The sequence below is a fragment of the Apis mellifera genome, linkage group LG10, assembly GCF_003254395.2.
Source record: "Apis mellifera strain DH4 linkage group LG10, Amel_HAv3.1, whole genome shotgun sequence".
Lineage (NCBI taxonomy): Eukaryota > Metazoa > Arthropoda > Insecta > Hymenoptera > Apidae > Apis > Apis mellifera.
This window is the reverse complement of record NC_037647.1, coordinates 8,175,224-8,199,327: the sequence shown is the minus strand read 5'-3', so window position 1 is coordinate 8,199,327 and position 24,104 is coordinate 8,175,224. Positions and strand designations below refer to the sequence as shown.

The window sequence follows — 24,104 nt, the reverse complement described above, 5'->3', positions numbered from 1 at the left end:
TACATTGTAGGTTTTTCTCACATTATTATTTGATTTAACAAATTTAATAAATAATAAAGATATAATAAAATAATTTAATAATAAATCCAATGATAATTATATGTTTCTGATTTTTGATTGTAAATATTGTTTACAAATATACAATATAACTTTTTTCAAATTATTTAAAAATATTTTTTTCAATAAATAAATTTTTATATTATAATTTTATTTTTCAGGAAAAATTAAATCTTAGTTTTCTGAAGTCGTACCATGAAAAAAAAATTAAATATTAATATTAAGCAATTAATTTAGAAAATTTCAGAAGAAAATAAAATATATATTTTTTTTATTTATAATAATAAATTACTCTTAATAATTTATGTGAATATTATTAATAAATAAATATTATGAGACATTATATTTTTAATAATCTAATTTTTATTACTTATTAAATCGAATTATATTCAATTACATATATTATATACTATATATTATATACTATTATATACTATATATTATGTTAAATTCTAAATACAATTACTGCATATATATTATGTTGCATATTAAAAAATTGGAAGACCAAGATCTATAACTTCGTTTCCGAAATGTATAAATGAATGAGTATAAATGTTAAACTTTGTACCACCAAAAGAAAGTGGACAAAGATTATTTGATCTTGCATAAAAGCATATCGTGTACAAAGCCATTTCCAACTCAGGTAAAGTACCCACAAATATTGTTACATTTGATCTAACAATCCCATCTATTTGAAAATTTAATTTTAGTAATGAAGCAATCTGAAAAAATAAATATATTAAATAATTAAGATGACATTATTACGAGTATAATTCTTTAATATTTTTTTAAATAACTTACATTTCCAAAATCTAATTTATCTACGTAACCCATATAATCTATACGTTTCAAAGATTCTAGATATTCGAAATAAATCCAATCTTGTATACCAATAATAGCTGTACCATAATTTTCAGATGCAAATACACGTTCAAATCCGCATGTACTTCCGCTGAATATAGTAAACCAAATTCGACGAAGTATATCTTTTCTTTCAAAATCATCTGGATCAATGAATCCATGGTCAGCTAACCATTGCATAGCTATTGTCATCTCATTTGTATTTAAAAATGCATCGATCAAAAGATTTTCTTGTTTTCTTGTTTCCAAAGTACGATTCAATTTCTTACGAAAATCATATTCATAACTCTCGTATAGAGATCGTGTTACATAAATTGATGGATAATCTAACAACTTTGATTCTATTTTAAATAATCTAGAAAAAAAAATTAATAAAAATCAAAAATTACTAAAATTAGTTAGAAGTTAAAAAAAGTAAATAAATAAAATATACGATTCTTTAGCTTCATCTGTTACATTAAGAGATGTAACTTGAGTTTGTAGATTCAATTTTATAAATTTATATATATTGCGCGAACTTTTTGCAAATAATTCTTCTGATATTTTAAAAAGTTCATCGTCCGAAATTTTATAAAAAAATGTATTATTTATGTTTATAGATTCATTGTTAGATAGATTTTTTTGATCACTTGACACAATTGTAGAAGTATTTATATTCTCATTTATATGAGATTCAATAATAGGTATTCCATTTCTAACTAAATGTGAACAAGATATATTAATAGGAATATTTAATACATATGGAATATGATTTCCTGATAAAGAAATTTACCTTTTTCTATATTAGAAGTAAATATGCCAGTTGAATTATTAGGAAATCCAGTTGTTTGTAATACATTTGTGGAATTCATTTTCTCATCATTAACTCCAAGTGCAGTATTAAAATATTGATTGTTATAAGTAATATGAGTTGTAGTTGTTGAAGTAGAATCAGGTCTATTTTCTACATAGTTATGAGTATGAGGATTTAATATTCTATTGACACCTGCATTAATAGTTGAAAATACAAGAGCTTCCTTGATCATTTGACCAAAACCTCGGCCAGAATCTTGTTGCCCTGGTACCATTAGAATAGTTTGACCAGGTACAAATGGTTGTACTGCAGGTTGTGCTAATATATGTGTTGTTGGATAATGTGTTGAATAAGAAGGTTGTCCATGTGTATTATAAATACCTTCAGAAGAATGTACAGAATAAGGATTTCTTAATGGCATTGAATTCGTTTGGTAAGGTAGAGAAGAAACTGAATTTGGCCATGTGTTACTTAAAGGCATATGGTGTGTAGGATAAGGAGGATATTCTCTCATATGTACAGATTGAGTATTAGCCGAAGTTATATGACTCTGTGGATAAACATAATCTTTAAATCCAATTGGAGGAGGTTGAGAACTTGGTACAATTGGTTGATTTGATATTGGTGGCTTATTAATTGTATGTGTTTGAACTGTACTTTGTCTATTATTTCCTAAATAAGGATTGCTCCAGGGAAAATTTGTTTGATGTGATGTTATCTGACCTATAATATATATATTTTTAATATATAGTAATATAATAATAATACAATAACATTAAATATATGTTTATATTATTTATACCGTAATTTTGTGCTGTAGCAGATTTCATAATATGATCTTGTTGTGGTGCAGATGGATAAAAAGAAGTTTGTTTATTTTCATTTTTTTGTTTTTCTCCATTTTGTAAAACTGAAATAGGCTTTGTAGGATATGATGGTTGAAAAGGCTTTGTTTGAACTAATTAAAAAAATTTTGTATAATTTATATTTTATATTTTACATTTAATATATCATAAAAAAAACAAACTAATTAAAAATATAAATAACTAATATATATAACTAATTAAAAATACTTACTTAATCGTGTTGCTCCTCCACTTTCAGCATTTAAAAATTGTGTATTAATATTTTTATTTGCTTGAGCTATAAATAGTTTTAAAATTAACAATAAATAAATAATACTCATATTAATGTGTATATGAATAAATACTTAATAACATATTTAAAATTAACTAAATATAATATATATATATATATATATAATAGATAGCATATTAAAACAGGGAAATTTTTTATGAGATATATATATAGAAAATCCTTTTAAAAATGATTGATATTCACCAATATTAGGATTTGCTCTATTTGATGTATGATATAAAGATCCATATGATTTTCTATTTCCAGATTTTCCATTTGATTTTTTATTTTTACCAAAACCTTTTCCAATAGTAAATTTTGTATTAATATTATCTAAGAAAAGTAAATAACAAAATCAATAAAAATATTATATAATAAAATAATCTAGCTATACTTACTAATTAAAATAACACAAATGAATATAAAAAAAAATGTTTTTATAAATTTCATTATTATATATATATATAAACTGCATAAAATATTATAATAAATTGATACTTTCAAAATATTTTAGAAATAAACGCATATATATTTCATACATCAAACTTTTTTTCATACTAAATGCATTATATTTTGCAATATATTTGAATCATATTGTAAAGGGTCATTGTCAATGACCTGTAGGATAGATATGGATATCTTTAGTAATAAAGACATTTCTTAATAAATTTTTATTTATTCTTAATAACAACCTTCACCAGAATATTCTTTATAGAAATATTAAATTGTAAAATATATATTTTATAAATTCGTTCATATTTAATAATTAATAACAATAATATAATAATAATAATAATAATAATAATAATAATAATAATAATATAGTAATAATAAAATACATTAATAATAAAATATGAGTAAATATTTAAAATTCATGTTGATATATTCATTTTTATTATTAACAGTTATGTAGTATATTTTTTAAAATAATAAAATTTAGTTTTTTCAAAGTATTTACACAGCCTTTTAAATTTATAAAAATACTGAAATAATGCTTCTTCAAGAAAGATATTTTTTAAAAAATTAACTTAATTTTTTATTTTTCTTTTGCAATATATCTATTTAAAACTGCTTCACTGGCATAGTCTGGAATTGATAATTGTCGAAATGCTTCATCATCTACAAAGCAAATTTCATGACCATCCTAAAAATGTTTATAATTATTATTATTTCCTCATTAATTTATATTTAGAAACAAAGTATTATAATTGTACTTACTGGATCAGCAAGAATAATTACTCTTACAGAAGATTTTCCTGGAGTATCTAAAGTGATTAAATCAGTTAATATTTCATATCCATTATCTTTAATTTTCTTTTGAATTTCTGGTTGTTCTGCATAAGGAATTGAAAATGCTATGCGTCCATAAGCTGCAGCATGATTAATTTCAGTACCTAATCAAATGAAATTGTATATTTTATTATTATGAACTTATTAAATATAATTATATAATTATATTATATAATTATCAATTAAAATATATAATAATATCATAATATTATTTATACATAAATTACCAATATCTATAAATTCAATTTTTGCTTGATCTTCATCATATCCTAACAGTACACTTTTCTCAGTTTGATTAAATATTTTTAATTCTAAAATATTTTTCCAATAAGCAATAGTTTTTTGAAGATTTGAACTAAACAAAGTTACTTTTTCAATAGGATCTGTAAATATAATGGAAAAGTATATTTTTATTTGTGTTAAAATTATTAATATTTTAATACATTTTAATATTAATACCTTTATTTTTGGGTTGTGATTCATCAATAACATAATATTTGTAACCACCAGGTGCTTGTAAAACAAATATTCCATTTTCTTCTTTTATTGGCCACCCATCTGAATGTGCTCTTTGTAGTGCTTCTTTAGATCGAATTGTTATTCCATTAAAATCATTTCCCATTTTATATTCCTTAATCCCATAATTATAAGTTAATTCTATTACAAAATGAGTATCTTCTGTTCCATATCCTATCATAGTTTTGCTCCATCTATTTCCATATGGTCTGCATAATATTTAAATATAATAATATAATAATATCATTATTATATAATAATATCCGCATAATAATATCATATACTATAATATATCATATAATATAATAATAAAATACTTAATCACAATAATTTATTCAAAATATATTTTAAATAAATAATATCGTTAAACGATAAAGAAAACAAAAGTATATCATGATTGAAGTTAATTACCCATTACAAGCCGCTTCGCAACCTTCAGCAAATTCCTCATGTCGTAATACCTGCAAAAAAAAACTTTTATAAAAATGAATCGCTTTATATTATATTAAAATTCTAACCTTCATTCCAAGAATTTCTCGATAAAATTTAATTGTTAATTTTCGATCTGGTATTTTAAATACAAAATGAAGTGCTCGTCCAGTGACCATTTTTAAAAAACCTATTTTTGCAGAAAAAATATTTCTAATTTCTTGATAGATAAAACGTAAAATCTTTACTCTGCACACTAGTTACTAATCTTCCTTGAAGAAAAATCACTGACTTTATATGTTTCTTATTAATCACTAATTATCAATTTATACGATTCAGGTATTTATGTTACACAATAATTTTTACTTATATATATAATACACATTATATCTACAAACAATATTTTATCTACACTTTCTATAAAAAATAAATATATTTTTTCGCGATTAACTTTGTAACTTATATCATGGAATGTTTATAATAAAGAGGGCGCTTAAATAAAAAATTTGATGCAATTCAGTCTTGTCATCTTGAAATCAAGTAGCAGACGATATATGAGATAATGTCAAAATACTTATACACGATTTATGCTCCTCATTAAATTAAAAGTGATTGAATTTTTTTAAATTAAAATATTGTAATTATAATATTAATATATTAATTAATTAAATAATTAATAAAATATTTTATTCATTTAACAAGATTTATAAATAAATATGATAGAAAATCTTGCAGCTAAATTATGTTTACTTTTGCCAGAAAAAGCTCATTCAGGTAATTATTATAATATATAACTCTTAAATAATATTAATGATATTATTTATAAAATCTTAAAAAATTATATATAATATTAATGTTGCAAATATATATAATGCAAATATTTATTACATATGAATTTGATTATATTTGAAATAGAATATTGAGATGGAATTAATATTATAATTAAAATTAAATATATTTTGATTTTTAGCAGAGCAATGGAAATTATTAGGTCAAGAAAAGGATGGATCTTTATTAGTTGGATGGACAGAAGAAACTATAAAAGACAACATAAGTATATCATATACAGTTATAGGCCATTACGACCGGATTAACGATAAGTTACAAGTATATTATAATTTATAGTAATTAAAATTTTATTATATAAAATATATATTATAATTAAATTAAAATATAATATGAGTACAGATATTGCACCAATTCTTAGAAGTATTAAACATTGTGCAAGCAACAATAAATCAAAATCGTACTGTTTTTGGATATGTAACAAAACAAAAAGTTTCTATAGATACAAATGTAAATTCAGAATCTATAGATAAAAATATATCAACTGAAACTGAAATGTATGAAGCATTTATTGTTGAATTGAAAGGAAAAGAAATCAAAATACATAATTTAGATACAAAAAAATCTAAGCAAGTAAGAATTCAATTTTTATATAAAGAAAAAGAACATGGACAATGGGATAAATTTTTATTATTAATTCATCAAGAATGTAAGAATCATAATATATATAAAATATATTTCAATATATATTTCTTATGAATTACTCAATTATTTATGTTGTAGATGTGGTAATATATACAATAATATTTGATACATCAGTATCAGATTTTTATTCAATACAAGAGTTAAAATTTGAATCATTAGTTAAAGCATTTATTTGGGCTCAATGGGACATGATAAATCAAGTCCTATATTATATACATCATAAAAAAATTCCAATAAGTTTAGTTTCTGAAGATGAAGAGGAAAAAGAAAATAAGTCAATAAGAACCAATCCAACATTGAGTGGTCTTCAATTTCATGATGAATTACCTCATGAGACAGTAGTAAGTAACTTAGTCTAATAATAATTTCAGTATATTTCAAACTATTTATTTCTTATTTTTCCCAGTTAAATATACCATTGAATTTACCTCAATTATCAACTTCAAACTGTGGAACTTATGAAGATGACGTTATACCTTTAAGAGTTCATGATTGTTCTTTAGATCTCATTGTAGTTTCTGATTCTAAAGGAATGGTCTGTGTTTGCCATCATTATTTATATCGTCCAATAAAACCACAGCAGCATGTATTTAATTCATTGACTGAATCTAACACGGTACACTTTGCATATTCTGTAACACTTCTTCATCATAGTTGTGTGATCCATTGTGTTATACCAGGTATACCATGGTCTTATGCTAAACTTATACGACCAACGTTTGCAATATATGAACATCATCATATGATTGTTCTTGTACCAAGTTTGTTTACTCATCTTCTCGAAATTGGAACAAATCATGAACCATGTTGTCACATCTTATGTGGCCCTTTAACTTCTCTTCCATCTCATTCTTCATATTTGGTACCATTGCTTGAATTAGAAAGTAATAGCAAAGGAAGCAAGAAGAAATATGATACAGCTTTTTTAGAAGGAAATAATATATCTCAATTTAATACAAATATACTAACAATAGATTTACCTACATTGGACTTAGTACAATTAACAATTTCATCCGATTTTCTTACCGAAGTATTTCGTAAAGAAAGTTCGGCAGAAGTACGCTTGGGTATATTACATTACTTTCTTTGTCATAAAAATGATCTGGATATTATTTCAGAATTAGTATGCTCGATTGCAGAGAAACCTAGATCGTTGGAAATTGTACGATATATGCAAGAAATTCTTATCGGCGGTTCATATGCCTTAGTACAAAAAAATTTATTAGCAGACGCCGTACCTTTATTGGCTTTACTACCCGTTACAACTATGGAAGAGTATATAAGTTTTGAAATAAAAGTAAATGATTTAAGTGTAACATTGAGTCATGAAAAGCTTTGGAATACATCAGTAATGTTATTATCACCACAACAAAGATTGATTCCATATCGTAGTGATTTATGGACTAGATTATGGGATCAACTTAGTAAAAATAATGGAGATAAAGTAAGATTTAAGCCAAATAAAATTGCAGAAAAATTGTTAGTTTCTTTAGCATGTTATCAACCTGAAGCATTATCTAGATCCAGTACTCCAATGTCTCCAAGTGGAGGGTAATAATTTAAACAAATTTTCGTTTTATCTATTTAATTATATAAATTTAAAAACTTCTATATCATTAAATTTATATTTTAATTTCAATATTTTCTCTTAGTTTTAACAATATAAATTTTATAAAAATTGATTTCAAAAAATAATATTACAGATTTGTTGTAACTACAGTGTCACTTGGAGATTTAACAAGTGGTCGTAGCAATAAATTAATAGATTCTAGTTTGCCATTTAATGAAATAGAAAGTTGTACTGCTTCTAAACAGGAGCATATTGTATCAGTAAATTTACGGGAATTATCGATGTATTTATTAAAACATGGTACTCAAACATCAATAACATATGTTAAGGGATCATGTACTCCGTTACATGTCCATGCAATGGCAACCAGACATGTGGCAGCACAATTAGAAACATCGCGGACTCTTTGTCAAATGTTATGTCGAGCCGCTAATATTGATCCGCGAATTGAACAAGAGCGTGGTTTTATTCTCATGTAAGTAAATCATTAATGATTTAATTATATATAAATTAATTATATATTTAGTTATAAAATTTAAGATAATTATGTAATTTTTTATTGAGAAATAATTTCAGCGATCAATTAGATGAAATAAGACGATGGTTATTATTCATATTGTTGGAACGTTATAGGCGTTCAATAGAAAGTATAGCATTTCCGGCACCGCAAGGATTTACATCATTTTTCACTTATCTTGGATATAGAACATTAAAATATTCCATGTTTTTACAATACGTACAACGATCAGTATTTGAGTTACAAGTTGATGTCAGCAAAATTATCATGGCTGGTACATTTCTTAATATAAAAATATTTTTTTCTTAATTTTTATATTTAAATTTTTTTTGATCAACATTTTTTATAGATATCAGTGACACAAAAGAAAACGCCATTCGTAAATTAACTTTATTATCTTTATTACCGAAATCTCGAGCAAAAAGACTTTTAAATCAATGGTTACATCCTGTAAGTTTTATGTTAAGAGCTCGTGAACATGCTGCGAACATTTTATCTGGAGAAATATGTCAAAATCGTGGTAGAACTTTGCAACACAAAAATCATCATAATGGTAAAAATAAATAATTAACTTGAAAAATCAAACATTCATTAATAGTTTCTTCTTTTTTTTTTTTTTTTTAATAAATTGTATATAGGTTTAGCGGCATTTCCTTCGGCAGATCGTTTATCTCCTTTAGATACATTTCTTGATCTTCTTACAGCAAAAGGTATAAATTTAAATTTATTAAATCGTATAAATTATTTTGATCATTTATTGATTTTATTTTACAGCTAGTTTAACTGAATTAGATTTTGGTCTACTTATAGAAGCTACAATAACATCTACCGAAGATTTTTTATAAATACTTCAATTTTTCTAAATTTATTTATATCTAGTTGAAAACATATGCGCAAATAATTATTCGAATGCGCAAAGTGCCATTAATATCTTCTACCATATATATTATTTATAAATATGTAATTTTTATTTTATTTTATAAATTTCTATATGCGTCGCGCGGTTAGTTTTATAGATATTAAATAAAATAACGCATATAAATTTATAATTAAATAATTTTACATGTTTCAATTTGTATTATTTTAGAGTTGGATAAACTAAAATGAATATTTTTATTGATATTTTATATTTTATAGTTATATATATTATAATATTTATTCAATTTTATTTATAATCTAGTTATTTTATGATATTATAATTTTATAAATATTTTACAACAATTAGATTCTCATTTTTTATATATGTTTATATATGTGTTTACTATATATGTTATATATATTTTGTATATATTTTATATAGTATTTATTAAGTTGAATTTTTGAATACTACATTATTATAATTTTATATTAATGTTATGAATTAATTTAATGAAAAAGATGTATGATTTTATGCATTTATATTAATCTATTAATATATAATGTTAAAAGATCCAAAATTTTAAAAGCTTATAGTACATATATTAATAATATTGGTAATAATTATATTGAAAACCTTGAATTAATATTCTGTTGAATTAATTTTTATTTATATTCAGTATATTGCAAAAGAACTCATTCATGATATTAAATGTTTCGTTCGATAATAAAAATCGATTTTATGTCGAAAATATTGATTGTAAAATGATCAAATAATTCTACATTAAATATTTTTTTACTTTTCTTATTAAATACTATAAGCCCATTTTGAATCTTTTTTTTTTAACATTCTATATATTACAGATATGTTATCCATTGCATTGTTAAAATTTTTAAATTGCTAATATATTAATAATATATTACATTAATATTAAATTATATAATATAGTATTAATATAAGTTATTAATATATTAAATGTTTTAAATGTGTTGTTATATTAAATGTATTTTTTTTTTATAAGAGAATTATAATCTTTTTCTTAAATTTTTTATATTGTGAAAACATATTTATATTGTGAAAAATATTAATGAGGTTACATATTAAAAGATATGTATAGACAGTATTAATAATTTTTATGTAAAAATGAATAAAAATATCTTGAAAGTAATTTTATGTTTTAATGTTTACTACTTTTATTTAACCTATAATTTTATATTTGAAAAGAAAAAAATTGATTTTAAATTTACGCGCTAATATTTAGAATTCTATTTTTATCTTTTATATTTTAAATACTTTATTTAAAGATTATCTTAAAGCCTATTTTCATTTAAAATTAGTAAATCATGTACAGAATTTAAGCTCGTTTAATGGCTAAATCCAAGCTCTAAGAGAAAACACCAATAGCGTTTGTTCAACATTGACAATATGTGGCGTTGTAATCTGAAATGAAAAGCGAACATTTTCCTCCATTAAAATATTTCCCCCTCTTTCCCCACCTGTAAGTACAACTAGCAGAATAACATCGTCAGCGGTCAGCCATTGTCGTGAGATGTGAAGATTTTTTCGTGATAGATCAAGATCAAAAACTAATTAATTATTACATATCGAAATTAACGTATTAACACTGAAATGCATACTATCCCAGAATTAGGTACAAGCGTACCAGCGTTCCTTGCCAAGCTTTGGAAGTTGGTCGAAGATCCTGAAACTGACGACCTTATTTGTTGGTCACCTGTAAGTACTTTTATTTTGTTATTCGCTTATGATTTCTTAATTTTTATGTACAATATGCATAAACAGTTTTAATGTATAATTTGTTATTTATTCTTAAAATGATTATTTATTTGTAATGATAATGTCTTATAAGTATAACGAGTTGAACGTAAGTTAAACGTTGACCTCCGCAATGTACATTTTTACGTACACAACCTATATTTCGTATGCACCCGACATTATTGTAATTTATTTCGTACTTCGTATGATTATATATGTTATATTATTTCAATAAATTAAAATTTTTTTTATTGAATATCGAAAATTCATTTTAAATAAATTATATATACTCTGAAAATTTTTAAACTTTTGTAATAATAAAATGTATAAATCGTGTAAAATAAAATTTAAATAAATATTAAAATTAAAAAAAATAATTACAATTAAAATTATTTATAATTATTATAATTATTTTGGTAAAATTCATACATGCATAATACATAAATTGCATAAATTGTGTAACATGAATGATTTCTATGAAATGAATAAGCAAAATGTTAAATTTAATATTAATATTTAATAAATGTATTTTAAATATTTATTTTTGTATTAAATTTTATTTTGTTAAATATTATGCATTATTTTTTTTTAGGCTTTATGTAATATATATATTTTAAAATAATTTAAATTAAATATTTTTTATAAATTTCAATAAATAATATTTAAATATTTTTATTAATATGTTAATTTAGTAATAATTTTTTTTATATTTTAAATACAATATTTCTTATATATTAATTCTATTATATTTAAAGTGCAATAATAAAAATATATTTATTTAATATAAATTTATTAATAAATATTTATTATATATGTATATTTTATGTATATTATATATATATATATATATATAAAATAAAGATATTTTAATAATAAAAGTAAAAAAATACATATAAAATTTGATTTTAGATGATTGTCTTTTTTTTTATTATATTACTTTAATTTTAATGATATAATTTATTTTTATGCAAATGTTGTTTCATTTTATTATTTATACATTAATGCAGGTTATGTGTATAATATATATATTATACATATATATAATATAATTTATTAATTATATTTATAATACTTATTATTTATATTTTTATATTAAAAAAAATTATGTAATATTTATTTATTTTAGAATGGACGGAGTTTTTTCATCAGAAATCAGGCACAATTTGCTAGGGAATTATTACCACATTATTATAAACATAATAATATGGCCAGCTTTGTCAGACAATTGAATATGTGTATGTAGTAATATATAATATTTCATGTATATATATGTGTATATTTATATATTTATATATAATAAATAAATATATATGTAAATATATATAATAAATATATATATAAATATATATAAATAGTATATAATAATATATAATATATAATAATAATATAATATATATTATTATCTATAATATTTTATTTATTATTATTATTATTATATTATACTATATATATATATATATATATATATATATATATATATATATATATATATATATATATATATGTATAAAAATTCTAGATGGTTTTCATAAGAAAGTTTCTGTTGAACTTGGTGGTTTAAAATGTGACAGAGATGAAATGGAATTTGCACATCAGTTTTTTTGTAAAGGTCATCCATATTTAGTAGAACATATTAAAAGAAAAGTAAGTATTTTTATATTATAAATTTTATTAAAAATTTTTATACACATCATATAGAAATATTTTATAATAATTTTTAGATTGCATCCAGCAAAGGACAAGATCCAACACTTACTCCTATTAAGCCAGAATTAATGAATAAAATGCTTACTGAAGTTAGAAGTATGAGAGGTCGTCAAGAACATTTAGATTCACGACTTGGAGCTATGAAAAGAGAAAATGAAGCATTGTGGAGAGAATTAGCAATGCTTAGACAAAAGCATCTTAAACAACAACAAATTGTCAATAAACTTATACATTTTCTAGTTACTTTAGTACAACCTTCAAGAAATGGTGGTCTTTCTGTTAAGAGAAGATATCCATTAATGATTGATGACTCTAGCCGTCAACGTAACAAACAAGCAAAATTATCCAAGGTAATTATATATGTTCCATATATTTTTCATAATTTATTATTTTGTAATTATTTTTGTATTTTTAGTCACAAGCATCTCCCGCAGGACCTGTTATTCATGAGCTTGATGCATCAGAACCAGATCTGGATTCAGAATATATTGTTGCAGAGTATGTAATTTGCAATATTATAAATTTATTTTTTTTATTCATAATTATTATTTTCTTTTGTATTTAGAATGCTCGAAGGACATCCAAATCCAGCTATTGAAAGTCCAGAGCATAATAATACATTAATAATGGAAGATAATAATATGGAAACAATTCATTTGGTTGATGATTCTGTTCAATTGCAAGATGATATACAACTTATTAATGCACAAGAAATTGAAGCAAAAAAGAAACGCGGATGTAAGGGTAAAAAAAAGTAAGTTAAATAAAATTATCATATTATTGTATGTTCTAATTATAGATTTTCTTGTTGATAAAAGTGACGTATACGTATGTTATATACGATTTTTCAATTTTAAAATTATAAGATGGAGTTTTGCATGATAAACACAAAGAAATGTTAATAATTCTATAAAAAAATATTTTTGTAATTCAAATTTATTTATATTTTTTTCTAAGATTAGAGAACTGATAAAAAAGACAAATTATAATATATATATATTTTTTTTTTTTACACATTCCAATTATTTTCCATGCATGGAATGTATTAAATAATATTTTAATCAATTAATCAATTAAGATTTTAATCAATTAAGATTTATATTCTATTTATTTTGATGAAAGACACAGGGGCATAAATTTTGAACTTTTAAATTGTATCATTATAGTAGATTCACTCATTATATATTTTATATAAAAATTAAATTGCATGATCATATATCATAATTTAATTACAGCTACTTAAAACAGAAGAAAAATTTAATTTGCAAAAGACTTCTTTTTTCTTTTAATTCATAAGATTAATTCATTCTCAATTATTACTTATATTATTGCAATTTAAATATTGCCAGGAGGAAAAACAAGGTGCCGGTCAAAATTTTGATCCCATCAACGGAGAATGGAGAGGAACCGAGGTTAACATTTTTCTCTTGTTGTCATTTTTGGTGTTGGTGTTTATACTTCTAGAAATTATTTTATAATATCGCAATTTTGCTTAGTTTCATTTTTTGCATGAACATTCGGCAATATTGCGATAATATTCTTTTTTGAAAGCATTTCTTATAAAAAGTTGATACTAAAATGATCTTCTTTTAGTCTGCCAATCTTTCAACTATCAGTAGTTGCTTTTTTTAATTTTATATTAATTATAATTCTTTAAAATAAATTTAAAGAAAGTTAAAGCTTGGAAAATATTATTTTAGTAGTTTGTTATTTTCATGAGAGAAGTCTTGTTAATCCTTGGTTAAATTATTTGTATTTAATTCAATTTAATTTATTAAAAATTTTATCACTAGCTATCATTTCATATTAATGTCATTATTTTACTTATATTTTTACTTATGCCTCTGAGTACACTTGCTGATGTAATAATTATTATTCTATTAAATTGATGATAAAAGTTAATTTATTTTATTACATATAAGATATTGTGAAATTCATTTTTATTATCATCCAAATTTTTATATATATACATATACATATATATATATATATATATATATATATATATATATATGTATGTATGTATATGCATGAAAAATTGCTCTTATTTATATACTTTTCTATAGCATACTTAAAATAAGAGATATGTTTATAATTGCATATTTTAAATTTATTCCATGCATGATTGTGTTTTTTTTTTTAAATTTAGTAATATATATATCTAATAGGTTATTTATATTTTATATAATACAAATAATAAATATAATTCTTTATATATATATATATATACATAGTATTTAAATCGTAGTATTAATTTTTTATAATAAGCAGTTTTAAAAAGAAATCAAACTAAATTGACCATTAAATATTTACTTTTCTTTTAAATAATAGAAATAATTTTTATAAATAAAATAAAGAATGAATACATTTAATATTATCAAGTTAAAAAAATAATAATTCTTTAACTTTCTTATTTATATATATTTTATATATATATACATCACTTTAGTATAATACTATGTTCTGTTTTTCATTATGTAGATTTCTATTATAAAAGAAGTATTACAATTTGACTAATATTATAATTATAATTTATTGCCTACTTAGAAGCATGTTCTTGTAATAATGCTTTAAATTCATCTGTGTATGCTCTTGCAATACTTCCATCATTCAGAATTGTAGTCAAAAATGTGTTCAAAAACAGATTATGGCACAGCAACGATTTTAAAAACTCAAGAACGAAGATTGGCAACTGCTTATCTCACTTTTCTAGGGAAGAAACACATATGCTTGAAATGCCATTAGAGGATTCATCAGTGACGATCGCTTTGTTGGAAAATAAACCAGTCTCTAAACCAGTACCTATGGCAACTGTACGTAGTTCAAAACTCGCAGCAATGGCAGCTAATATGAGTAAAACCACTGAAACAGAACATGAGCTCGATATAGAAACTCCAACAGACTTGGAGGAAGATATTCAAGAAAATGATCCAACCTTAGTGAAACTTGAGGACATTTTGATAGTGCCAGAAATCATCAACGAAGATATTGAAAATGAAAGTAATGAAAATGACTTTAGTGAAAATAATGGCAATTCTGAAACTAGTGAAAATGACACTACATTTGATCAACTAAACAAAATAGATGATAACAATGAACAGAATAATAGAAGAAATTCCTATACAAATGGTGCTGAGAAATGTTTGGAACAAGAAAAAGACAACTGCAATGGAGCAAGCACAAGCAATTCAAAAAATTTATCTCTAAGTTGTGTCATTTCTTCTGGCATGTGTGACGCTGCTTACAGGTTAGGTTCAATGTAAGTTCAACAGACCATGGGTAAAAAAAATGTTGAATGCTGCACACTTCCACTTATCTATAGTGGAACTTCTTAATCAAAAAACAGAGGTGGGAGCCAATTTATCTCTATTCGCATTAAAATCAGAAAGGTTTCAATTTATAACATTCTACTAATAATAATTTGATGACTTTTTATTAGATCTCTAAATGGTTGCCTATGATCTTTAGGGATTTCACGATATTCCATAAAATCTGAAGAATAGAGGATTCTTGGTATCATTTTTCTCATATATATTCCAAATTATTATAATTTCTTTTCTTATCAATTTTAATACTTCTATTTAATTTAAAGAGAACCATAAAAATCTAATATTCAGTTTCTCAAAAAAATTTGATTTTTAATTAAAAGTAATGAAAATGAATTCATATAAATTATATATATTATACATATATATATATATAATTTATTTTGTTCAAAATAATCTTCTTTCTAAATTATTGAAATTATAAATTACATTTTTGAGATATATTACATGAAATTATTTTTATCTTTTATATATTTATGATATATTTGGTAATTGTAGTGTTACGATTGTTAGATTCTCATTTAGTTTATAACATAATTGTTTTATTAGTTGTTCATTTTATTTTTTGATTTCTAAAGGTCAATTTGGTTTGAATATTTCTCAATATAAATTATTAATTTAAACTTAATATAAAATGTTTTGGAAGTCGTGCACTGCAAAAATGCCAATATTTTATTAATATTGCAAAATAATATTGAAATAAATACTCAATCTCTTTCTTATAAATTTCTTTGATTTGATTGCATAAGTAGCAATTATAAAAAAAAATCATTAATTTTTATTTTAAAATTATTGAATAAATATTCTATTTTATTACTTTATTCAGCCAAATATTTTTTTAACTTAACAAAAAAGAGAAATAAAAAATATTAATTAATTTAATTAATTAAATTAAAAATCTGCTTATGGAGTCATTCAAACATATAGAAAGATTGTACATTTCAGGATGAATATTGAAAGGATTTACAACGTTTTCCTTTTTGATTCACAAAGTATGGACTTTAATATGTTTATACATTTTGATCTACTTTAAATAATTCTGTATAGGGAGGAAATGGATAATCATCTCGAAACAATGCAAACGGAATTGGACAATCTTCGTGAAATCTTACGTAGCGAGGGTTACAGTATTGATGCAAATACACTTCTTGGTGTAAGTAATTTAATAAATAAAATAAAAAATTTTTTGTTTATTAATTAATATGCATTTGCAGTTATTTGGAGCGGATGATCCAATGTCGTTTGGTATGCCAGTTAATCCAGAATTAAATCCACATTCTGAGAAAGAGGAAGATGATCATGCTAATGGTAAAATTTCCAATTGTAGTTACAATTATTTAAATATTATTAAAAAACTAAATATTTTTAATTTATTTATAGTTGCAGAAAATATTAGTGGAACAAGTGGTGGTGAACTTATGGCATATAATCCTACTTCAAATTTATTAGATTTCGACGATGACATTTTCTTGAATGCCACATCTCCTGTAACTAGCACGGCAGGTGATACAGCTACGACCAGTCTTTATACCTCGGATCCTCTCGATTTGGAAGATAACAAAGTTTCACTTCTCAATTCCTTAACAAATGATGTAAACTCTTCATCATAAAGTCTTATTCTTATGGTAAGTTTCACAATGATCTATTAATCAATAAATTTTTTTCATATTTAATAAGCAATCATTTCATTTGAAAAAAAAAAAAAAGAAATACTTTTGTTATCATGTAAAATGATTGTTCACGCATTAGAATATACAGTTTTTTGTTGTATATTGATCCAAAATTATATTAAAAAACTTGTGTATATATGTTTCAAGTAGTTGGTCACTTAATGCATCCTCGCTAAAATAAATATCGAATTTTTCCGTGCAGATTTCTTCTGCGAGATTCAATTTCTTTTCAAAAAAGAAATTGTCTTAGGATAGATTTTTTTGCAGGTTCAGATCATTGTTGCGTCCAATGCTTTGGTTTCAGTATTTTTTAGTCTCGATGGATCGTCACGAGCATTCTCTCTCTCTCTCTCTCTCTCTCTCTCTCTCTCTCTCTCTCTCTCTCTCTCTCTCTCTCTCTGCTCTCTCACTCTCGCTCTCGCTTTCATTCTCACTCTTTGTCACTTTCGGTGTATTTTAATGACCAAATAAGCAACGTGCTTGTAATGTACAAACAAAAGTACCTATACTTGAAGAAAATGCAGTCTCGATCAATTAATGATCTCATCGGTTTATGGAGGACAATAAATGATTAAAAATTACTGGAGCACATAAAATCTTTTGGATTTGCTGCTATATACACATATAAAAGATGATAAAATTTGATTCTTACTTTTTCTTACTTTTTTAATGTTATACTCTATTTTATTCATGGCACATATTATAAATCATAATATAATATAAGATAATGGTGAAAATGAAACAAAAAAATCCTTATCGATATATATTTCATCAAAATATTTTTTTCCTTTTTTTTATCTATGTGTGTACACACACATACACACACACACACAAAATTCAAAGACACGGAATCACATTATAGTGACTAACGTTTCTTATCAATTATACAATGCAAATTTGAAGTTTCTATATTATATATTAAAGAACTATTGTAATTTTACGTATTTGTTATGCAATTTTTTTTTAACGAAACTCAAAACAAAAATTGCAGAAATGCAACAAAAATTTAAAATTATTAAATACACCATTTAGATTTCTGCGTATTTTTGTCATCTGTAATTTCTATTTAATTTTTGATTTTATTATTTATACTAATATTAATTATTTATTATAGATTCCATCCATATCATTAATTTAAAAAAACAATATATACGAAATTCGTATTTTTTGTACTAAATTCTTTCAATAAGGAAGAATAATTGCATGTATACATATTGAATTTAAATAAGAATTACATTGAAGTGCTCTTTGTTCTTGTAGATCAAGGTATAGTGTACAAGAAAAGAATGAGAATACCAAAGCGAATTTTATATTTTTATAATAAAAAATCTGTATGTTAACATTTTTTTAAAATGATAATTAATATTTATTTGTAAATAATGATTCATTGTATATAAATATTTATTCTTTTTCTACGTTTGTAAAATATATTAAGTTTTGATAATAGTACAACAATTCATAAATGAATTGTTACATTAAACCCTATGTAATTATGTTAAATTATAAGTATTTTACTATTTTGATTTTTTAAATTACAGAAAAAAATATTGCAAATAGATATTTGAAATGAATAGTTATCATATGTGTACTTACTATAATAAAAAGTATAACAATATATATAATATATTTTATTTTTTATATTAAAAAATATATAATTGAAAAAATTTTGTTTTTTATGCAAATTCATAAATATTGAATATAATTATAATATATTTCTTTGTGTTAGCAAATATATGAATAAAACTGATTATAATTGATTTGTTTATAAATATATACAACAAATATTTCTAAAATAAATATCCAAATGTCTTCATTATTTTTTGTATTACCTAAATCTATATATAGTAATTTATATACTGATAAATTTCTTATTTCAAAATCTAAAAATTATTTTATAATCATTTTATTTGATCTACAAGTTAATTATTTAAAAATTATTATGGATTATCAAAAAGTACGAATACATAAAATAAATAAAATATTTACTTTAAATTGAAATTAAATAAAATTCTAATTTATTCCATGTTAAATTTATTGAAAAATTTTTTCGAATTTCGAAACGAAAATACGCATTAATTATATTTTTATTATTTTTTTTTTTATAAATGAATTGCTGCATTAGCTAACAAAATTAGTTCCATATATTTTCAGCTAATTATTTTGCAACAATTGAACATTTCATTATATTTTATCTAATTATTTTAAAAGAATATAAATCTAATTATTTAAAAAAAGTATATTTTTTATTAGATTAAAATTAATCAAAAGCATAATTATAAATTATCTATATCTTTTACAATTAGAAAATGAATAGGAAAAATTATTGATATTTTTATTGCATTATAAGTATTATTAAATATTGTTCAATTCATAAATTCATCATTCAATCAGTTATATTTTATATAAAATTTTATATATAGAAAATATGTATTAAAATATTTAATCTCGAAATTTCTTTTTGTTCTTTCAAGTATGCTATTAGAATTTTTAATTAAGAATATTTTTAATTAAAAATATAAATATAAATTTGGATAAAGAAAATTGAAGAGCATTTGTTCATTATACACGAAAAGTTGCTACTAAAATCTATAGATTTCTATATTTTTTATTAACAAATATATATAATTGTTTTTTTATTTTAGCTTTGGAAGAAAGACTGCTGGATTTGTAATTACCTTATTGGTAATATCTTCGTTATAATTAGCATATAAGATGCTAATTAATCCTGTAACAAGTTTAGTATATGAAGGGGATTATAGAAACAATTAAAGTGCTTAAAATTCCTTGAAGAAGAAAGTAAACAAGATAAAGAACCAAATGATACAAATCTAGAGATTGAAAAAAACAATTTACCTTCATATTAATAAACTATGCGGATAAAAACGTATTTCATGAACTTATTAAAAAAATATATGACATACAAAAACAATAAAGGAATAAAGAAGTGAAAATGCGCGCATCATATATATATATTGAGAAAATATTATAAACTTCCATTTTCATTGTTTTGTATATAATCACGCAGAATTGTTGCATTGATAAAGAGACATAGAATATTTCTTAAAAATGTTCGTCACGCGAAAAATAACATTTTTTTATATAGTGTGTGTAATGCACAGTATTAGAATATAAATAAATTAATTCTATATTGAGCAATATGTACGTCAAAACGTACAAATATATGTATATAGAAATCTATATATATCTAAAAAAAAACTAATGTGTGTTAAAAGTATAAAATTTGTTTAATAATATCATTATATTTTTTAACTATTCTTTCATTATGCTAAAAGCTTAAATGAAAGTAAAAAATACATTAAGATTTCAGTGTTTAAATATTAAAACATTATCACTGTCCTTTGTTATATAAAAGATTTTCTTTATTTTGAAGTTCCGCATAATTTTTTATTCTTATTTTTCATTTTCTTTTTTTTTTCTTTTTTTAAGTTTTATTTTGTGTATTAAAGATTATATGAAAACTAGTTAAAAATAATATCATCAAAAATATACCATAAAAATATCTTTAATGAATTTTGTAAATGAATTAGAAAATGAACAAGATAAAAATATTATAAAGGATAATATAAAAATGAAAATATAAAGGAAATATTTGGAATATTTATATATTCAAAATATTTAATTAAGATTTCTTTAGATATATATTTTATTCTTGTTGTATAGAATAAAAAATTTTTTTATTGTCATTTAAGATAAAATTTATATTTATTGTTTAGTTTGCGTGCAGTAAATAATTTAAACTTATAAATAATTCACCAAACACTGAAATCTTTATGCTGAATCTATAAAAGATAAATTGACAATTTTAATTTATGTATATCAGAAGATAATATAAACAGATAGGACATTATAATCTTTGTCAAATTAACATTATTATTTTAATTTAGTTGTAAGTAGGTTTTTTTTTTATATTCATTTGTCACATAAAAAGAAGAATTTATATTATAAATTAAAAATTTATAAAAAAAATTTAGTTACATAATTTCATATACAGTGAAGTGTCAACCATACCTTTATGAATTTTTTTTTCTCTATTTATATCTTAAAAATGATTTCAACGTACTATTTGCTTTATTAGATTTAATCTACATTTATATTACTTATTTATGTGTTAACTATTTTTATTATATAATATTAAGTGTCTATTAATTTACAATACATAAAAAATTAAAAAGAGCTCATTATTTAGAATATTTATCAAAACAAATTGTTATTGATCTTCTATGGGTTATTTTAAATTTTTTAATTAATTTAAAAAATCAATTATTTTGAATGATTAAATCAAATTTTAATTATTCGTTTTAAAATTTTATTGTTAAATGCATATACTTTACTAATTGTTTGTATCAAGTAATCATTCAATTACCCATAGAGGATCAAATTACAAGTAAGAATGTAATAAAATCAAAATAATATATACTGTACAAAAGTATAGTTGATACTACACTGCTTGTATCTAATTTTGTGATATATTAAAAAGTTTTATACAAAGTAGTAGAATTGAACTGATCGCGAACGAGTGATGTTTCGTTTATTGATTATCAATTGTGTGTTTTGCTACTAATTATAAAAAAAATACTAGTTATAATAGTGTTAAAGGACAAATTAAAACGTATCTAAATATGGGAAGGAAAATATTGAGAAAAAAAATTCGTAATTTTCATTCATCTACATTTATCTTGTGAATACTTAATATTATGCTCTTATTTTTGCTATATACGAAAATTGACATTTTTTTGCTGCCTCAACTGATGTTATTACGAAATAAATATATATGTTTAAAAAATCAATAATAATCAATTAGAAGAATAACTCTTTAAAAATTACAATTTTAATCGAAGTTACTTTATTCAATACAAATAAATTTTTAAAAATAATGTTAAATTTGTTTTAAAATAAAATTTAGATCATTGTTTACATAATTTTATTATCCTAGATTGAACAATTTATCCTTATATAAATATGTCACATAAATTATGCAGAGCAGCATATCATAATATTCAAAAAACTTTGAACAAATTTTATATTATTTAGAATTATTCATCTTTGTGTAAATTAATTAATTGAATATTGCACTTATTCAAATAATATCTTGATTAATTGCTGAGAAAAATATAATTTTCTATATTTGAATAAAATATTATTTTATTATATACTAATATCTATTCAATAAAATAGTATAGAAACTATATTATATTAATTAAATTATATTTATGTTTATTTTATAATTTTTTTAATGGCAGTATTTTGACAAAAATATTTCGATTTAAATATTCGATTTATAGTATAGTATAGTATAATATAATAATTAAAATATCTATTATGAGTTAAATTTTAGTACAATAACTATTATTTTGTACTATAAATATTAATTTATATATAAAAATTTATTTAAAAATATTTGCTATTTTTTAAATTACAATTATTATCTATTCAAATTTAAATTTAATTTAAACTTTCTTAAATCTTTTGATTTAATAAAAATTTTTAAGTTAAGAATTCTTGTGATTTTTGACAATATCTAAATAAATATCAAAAAATACAAATGAATTCTCAACTTGCATATAAAATTTTGTACATAAATATTATTTTTATCATTTCTATATAGTAATTATTATAAATAATAATTGTTCATCTGTTACATTGTATTATAAAACAAAATAAAATTTGTTACAAAATTCTAAATTAATTAATAATAATTTAAGTAATATTATTTTCAATTATTATCTATTTAAAAATTAATGAAAAGTTATATTCTATAAGTTATATTTTGGCTGATTTATTGCACTTAGTTAAAATTATATTATCATTTAATATTCTATAAATATGCTCATTTAATTAGCTTAAATTTTATGTTAAATACTTAATAAATATTCTCTTTTTGCAATATATATTTAAACTGTTTTTTTTAAAATCCTATACAAATTTTTTTAAAAGTTTTACAATCGTTGTTAAATATTTAATATGATACATACCAAAATTTTTTCATATTATATATATTCTATATGTACAGAATTTAAAATTTCTATGCAAATATTTTAAAATATGTGAAATACATACAATGTCAAACATCAATTAATATTTATGCAAACA

At 21.7% G+C, this 24,104-nt stretch overlaps 4 protein-coding genes across 10 annotated transcripts; 2 read left to right on the top strand and 2 right to left on the bottom strand.

Moving 5' to 3' along the window:
• Positions 1 to 402: 402 nt before the first annotated feature.
• LOC552728 lies at positions 403 to 3,429 on the bottom strand. Its single transcript, XM_026443413.1, has 8 exons — positions 3,247 to 3,429; positions 3,053 to 3,181; positions 2,789 to 2,854; positions 2,514 to 2,669; positions 1,691 to 2,434; positions 1,352 to 1,616; positions 859 to 1,273; positions 403 to 779 (listed from the first exon to the last, which is right to left on the bottom strand). The coding sequence occupies exons 1-8, from the start codon at positions 3,296 to 3,298 to the stop codon at positions 546 to 548; spliced, it is 2,061 nt and encodes a 686-aa protein (XP_026299198.1). The 5' UTR covers positions 3,299 to 3,429; the 3' UTR covers positions 403 to 545.
• A 430-nt stretch (positions 3,430 to 3,859) lies between these two features.
• LOC552722 (glyoxalase domain-containing protein 4) lies at positions 3,860 to 5,559 on the bottom strand. Its single transcript, XM_625097.5, has 6 exons — positions 5,173 to 5,559; positions 5,066 to 5,115; positions 4,598 to 4,863; positions 4,366 to 4,521; positions 4,067 to 4,242; positions 3,860 to 3,992 (listed from the first exon to the last, which is right to left on the bottom strand). Exons 1-6 carry the CDS (start codon positions 5,260 to 5,262, stop codon positions 3,885 to 3,887), a joined length of 846 nt encoding a protein of 281 aa, XP_625100.1. The 5' UTR covers positions 5,263 to 5,559; the 3' UTR covers positions 3,860 to 3,884.
• Positions 5,560 to 5,632: 73 nt separating this feature from the next.
• On the top strand, positions 5,633 to 9,681 carry LOC725949 (protein pigeon). 2 transcript variants are annotated; one of them, XM_026443412.1, is made up of 10 exons: positions 5,633 to 5,857; positions 6,057 to 6,190; positions 6,272 to 6,578; positions 6,653 to 6,915; positions 6,981 to 8,125; positions 8,278 to 8,619; positions 8,721 to 8,935; positions 9,011 to 9,214; positions 9,300 to 9,371; positions 9,436 to 9,681. In XM_026443412.1, the coding sequence occupies exons 1-10, from the start codon at positions 5,800 to 5,802 to the stop codon at positions 9,504 to 9,506; spliced, it is 2,811 nt and encodes a 936-aa protein (XP_026299197.1). In that variant the 5' UTR covers positions 5,633 to 5,799; the 3' UTR covers positions 9,507 to 9,681. The 2 variants fall into 2 exon arrangements, with proteins under 2 accessions (XP_026299197.1, XP_026299196.1); XM_026443411.1 differs by having other exon boundaries at positions 6,054 to 6,190.
• Positions 9,682 to 11,007: 1,326 nt separating this feature from the next.
• On the top strand, positions 11,008 to 21,013 carry LOC411854 (heat shock factor protein). 6 transcript variants are annotated; one of them, XM_026443401.1, is made up of 12 exons: positions 11,008 to 11,251; positions 12,417 to 12,525; positions 12,810 to 12,934; positions 13,012 to 13,347; positions 13,413 to 13,495; positions 13,563 to 13,751; positions 14,347 to 14,409; positions 15,711 to 16,256; positions 17,371 to 17,476; positions 17,538 to 17,631; positions 17,704 to 17,948; positions 20,636 to 20,649. In XM_026443401.1, exons 1-11 carry the CDS (start codon positions 11,147 to 11,149, stop codon positions 17,931 to 17,933), a joined length of 1,986 nt encoding a protein of 661 aa, XP_026299186.1. In that variant the 5' UTR covers positions 11,008 to 11,146; the 3' UTR covers positions 17,934 to 17,948; positions 20,636 to 20,649. The 6 variants fall into 6 exon arrangements, with proteins under 6 accessions (XP_026299186.1, XP_026299184.1, XP_026299187.1 ...); XM_026443399.1 differs by lacking the exon at positions 14,347 to 14,409 and having other exon boundaries at positions 15,642 to 16,256; positions 20,636 to 21,013; XM_026443402.1 differs by lacking the exon at positions 14,347 to 14,409 and having other exon boundaries at positions 15,642 to 16,244; positions 20,636 to 20,784.
• The last annotated feature ends 3,091 nt before the right edge of the window (positions 21,014 to 24,104 follow it).

Excerpts from the sequence above, each read along its gene's own strand:
- LOC725949 (XM_026443411.1), top strand. The coding sequence starts at position 5,800 with ATGATAGAAAATCTTGCAGCTAAATTATGTTTACTTTTGCCAGAAAAA. Across the intron at positions 5,858-6,053 it reads GCCAGAAAAAGCTCATTCAG|CAGAGCAATGGAAATTATTA; the intron begins GTAATTATTATA and ends TTTGATTTTTAG. Across the intron at positions 6,916-6,980 it reads AATTACCTCATGAGACAGTA|TTAAATATACCATTGAATTT; the intron begins GTAAGTAACTTA and ends TATTTTTCCCAG.
- LOC552722 (XM_625097.5), bottom strand. The coding sequence starts at position 5,262 with ATGGTCACTGGACGAGCACTTCATTTTGTATTTAAAATACCAGATCGA. Across the intron at positions 4,522-4,597 it reads ATCACAACCCAAAAATAAAG|ATCCTATTGAAAAAGTAACT; the intron begins GTATTAATATTA and ends TTATATTTACAG. Across the intron at positions 3,993-4,066 it reads TAATTATTCTTGCTGATCCA|GATGGTCATGAAATTTGCTT; the intron begins GTAAGTACAATT and ends AAACATTTTTAG.
- LOC411854 (XM_026443399.1), top strand. The coding sequence starts at position 11,147 with ATGCATACTATCCCAGAATTAGGTACAAGCGTACCAGCGTTCCTTGCC. Across the intron at positions 13,496-13,562 it reads TCAGAATATATTGTTGCAGA|AATGCTCGAAGGACATCCAA; the intron begins GTATGTAATTTG and ends TTTTGTATTTAG. Across the intron at positions 16,257-17,370 it reads GCTTACAGGTTAGGTTCAAT|GGAGGAAATGGATAATCATC; the intron begins GTAAGTTCAACA and ends AATTCTGTATAG.
- LOC552728 (XM_026443413.1), bottom strand. The coding sequence starts at position 3,298 with ATGAAATTTATAAAAACATTTTTTTTTATATTCATTTGTGTTATTTTA. Across the intron at positions 1,617-1,690 it reads TACTTCTAATATAGAAAAAG|TTAGAAATGGAATACCTATT; the intron begins GTAAATTTCTTT and ends GTTCACATTTAG. Across the intron at positions 780-858 it reads ATAAATTAGATTTTGGAAAT|ATTGCTTCATTACTAAAATT; the intron begins GTAAGTTATTTA and ends TTATTTTTTCAG.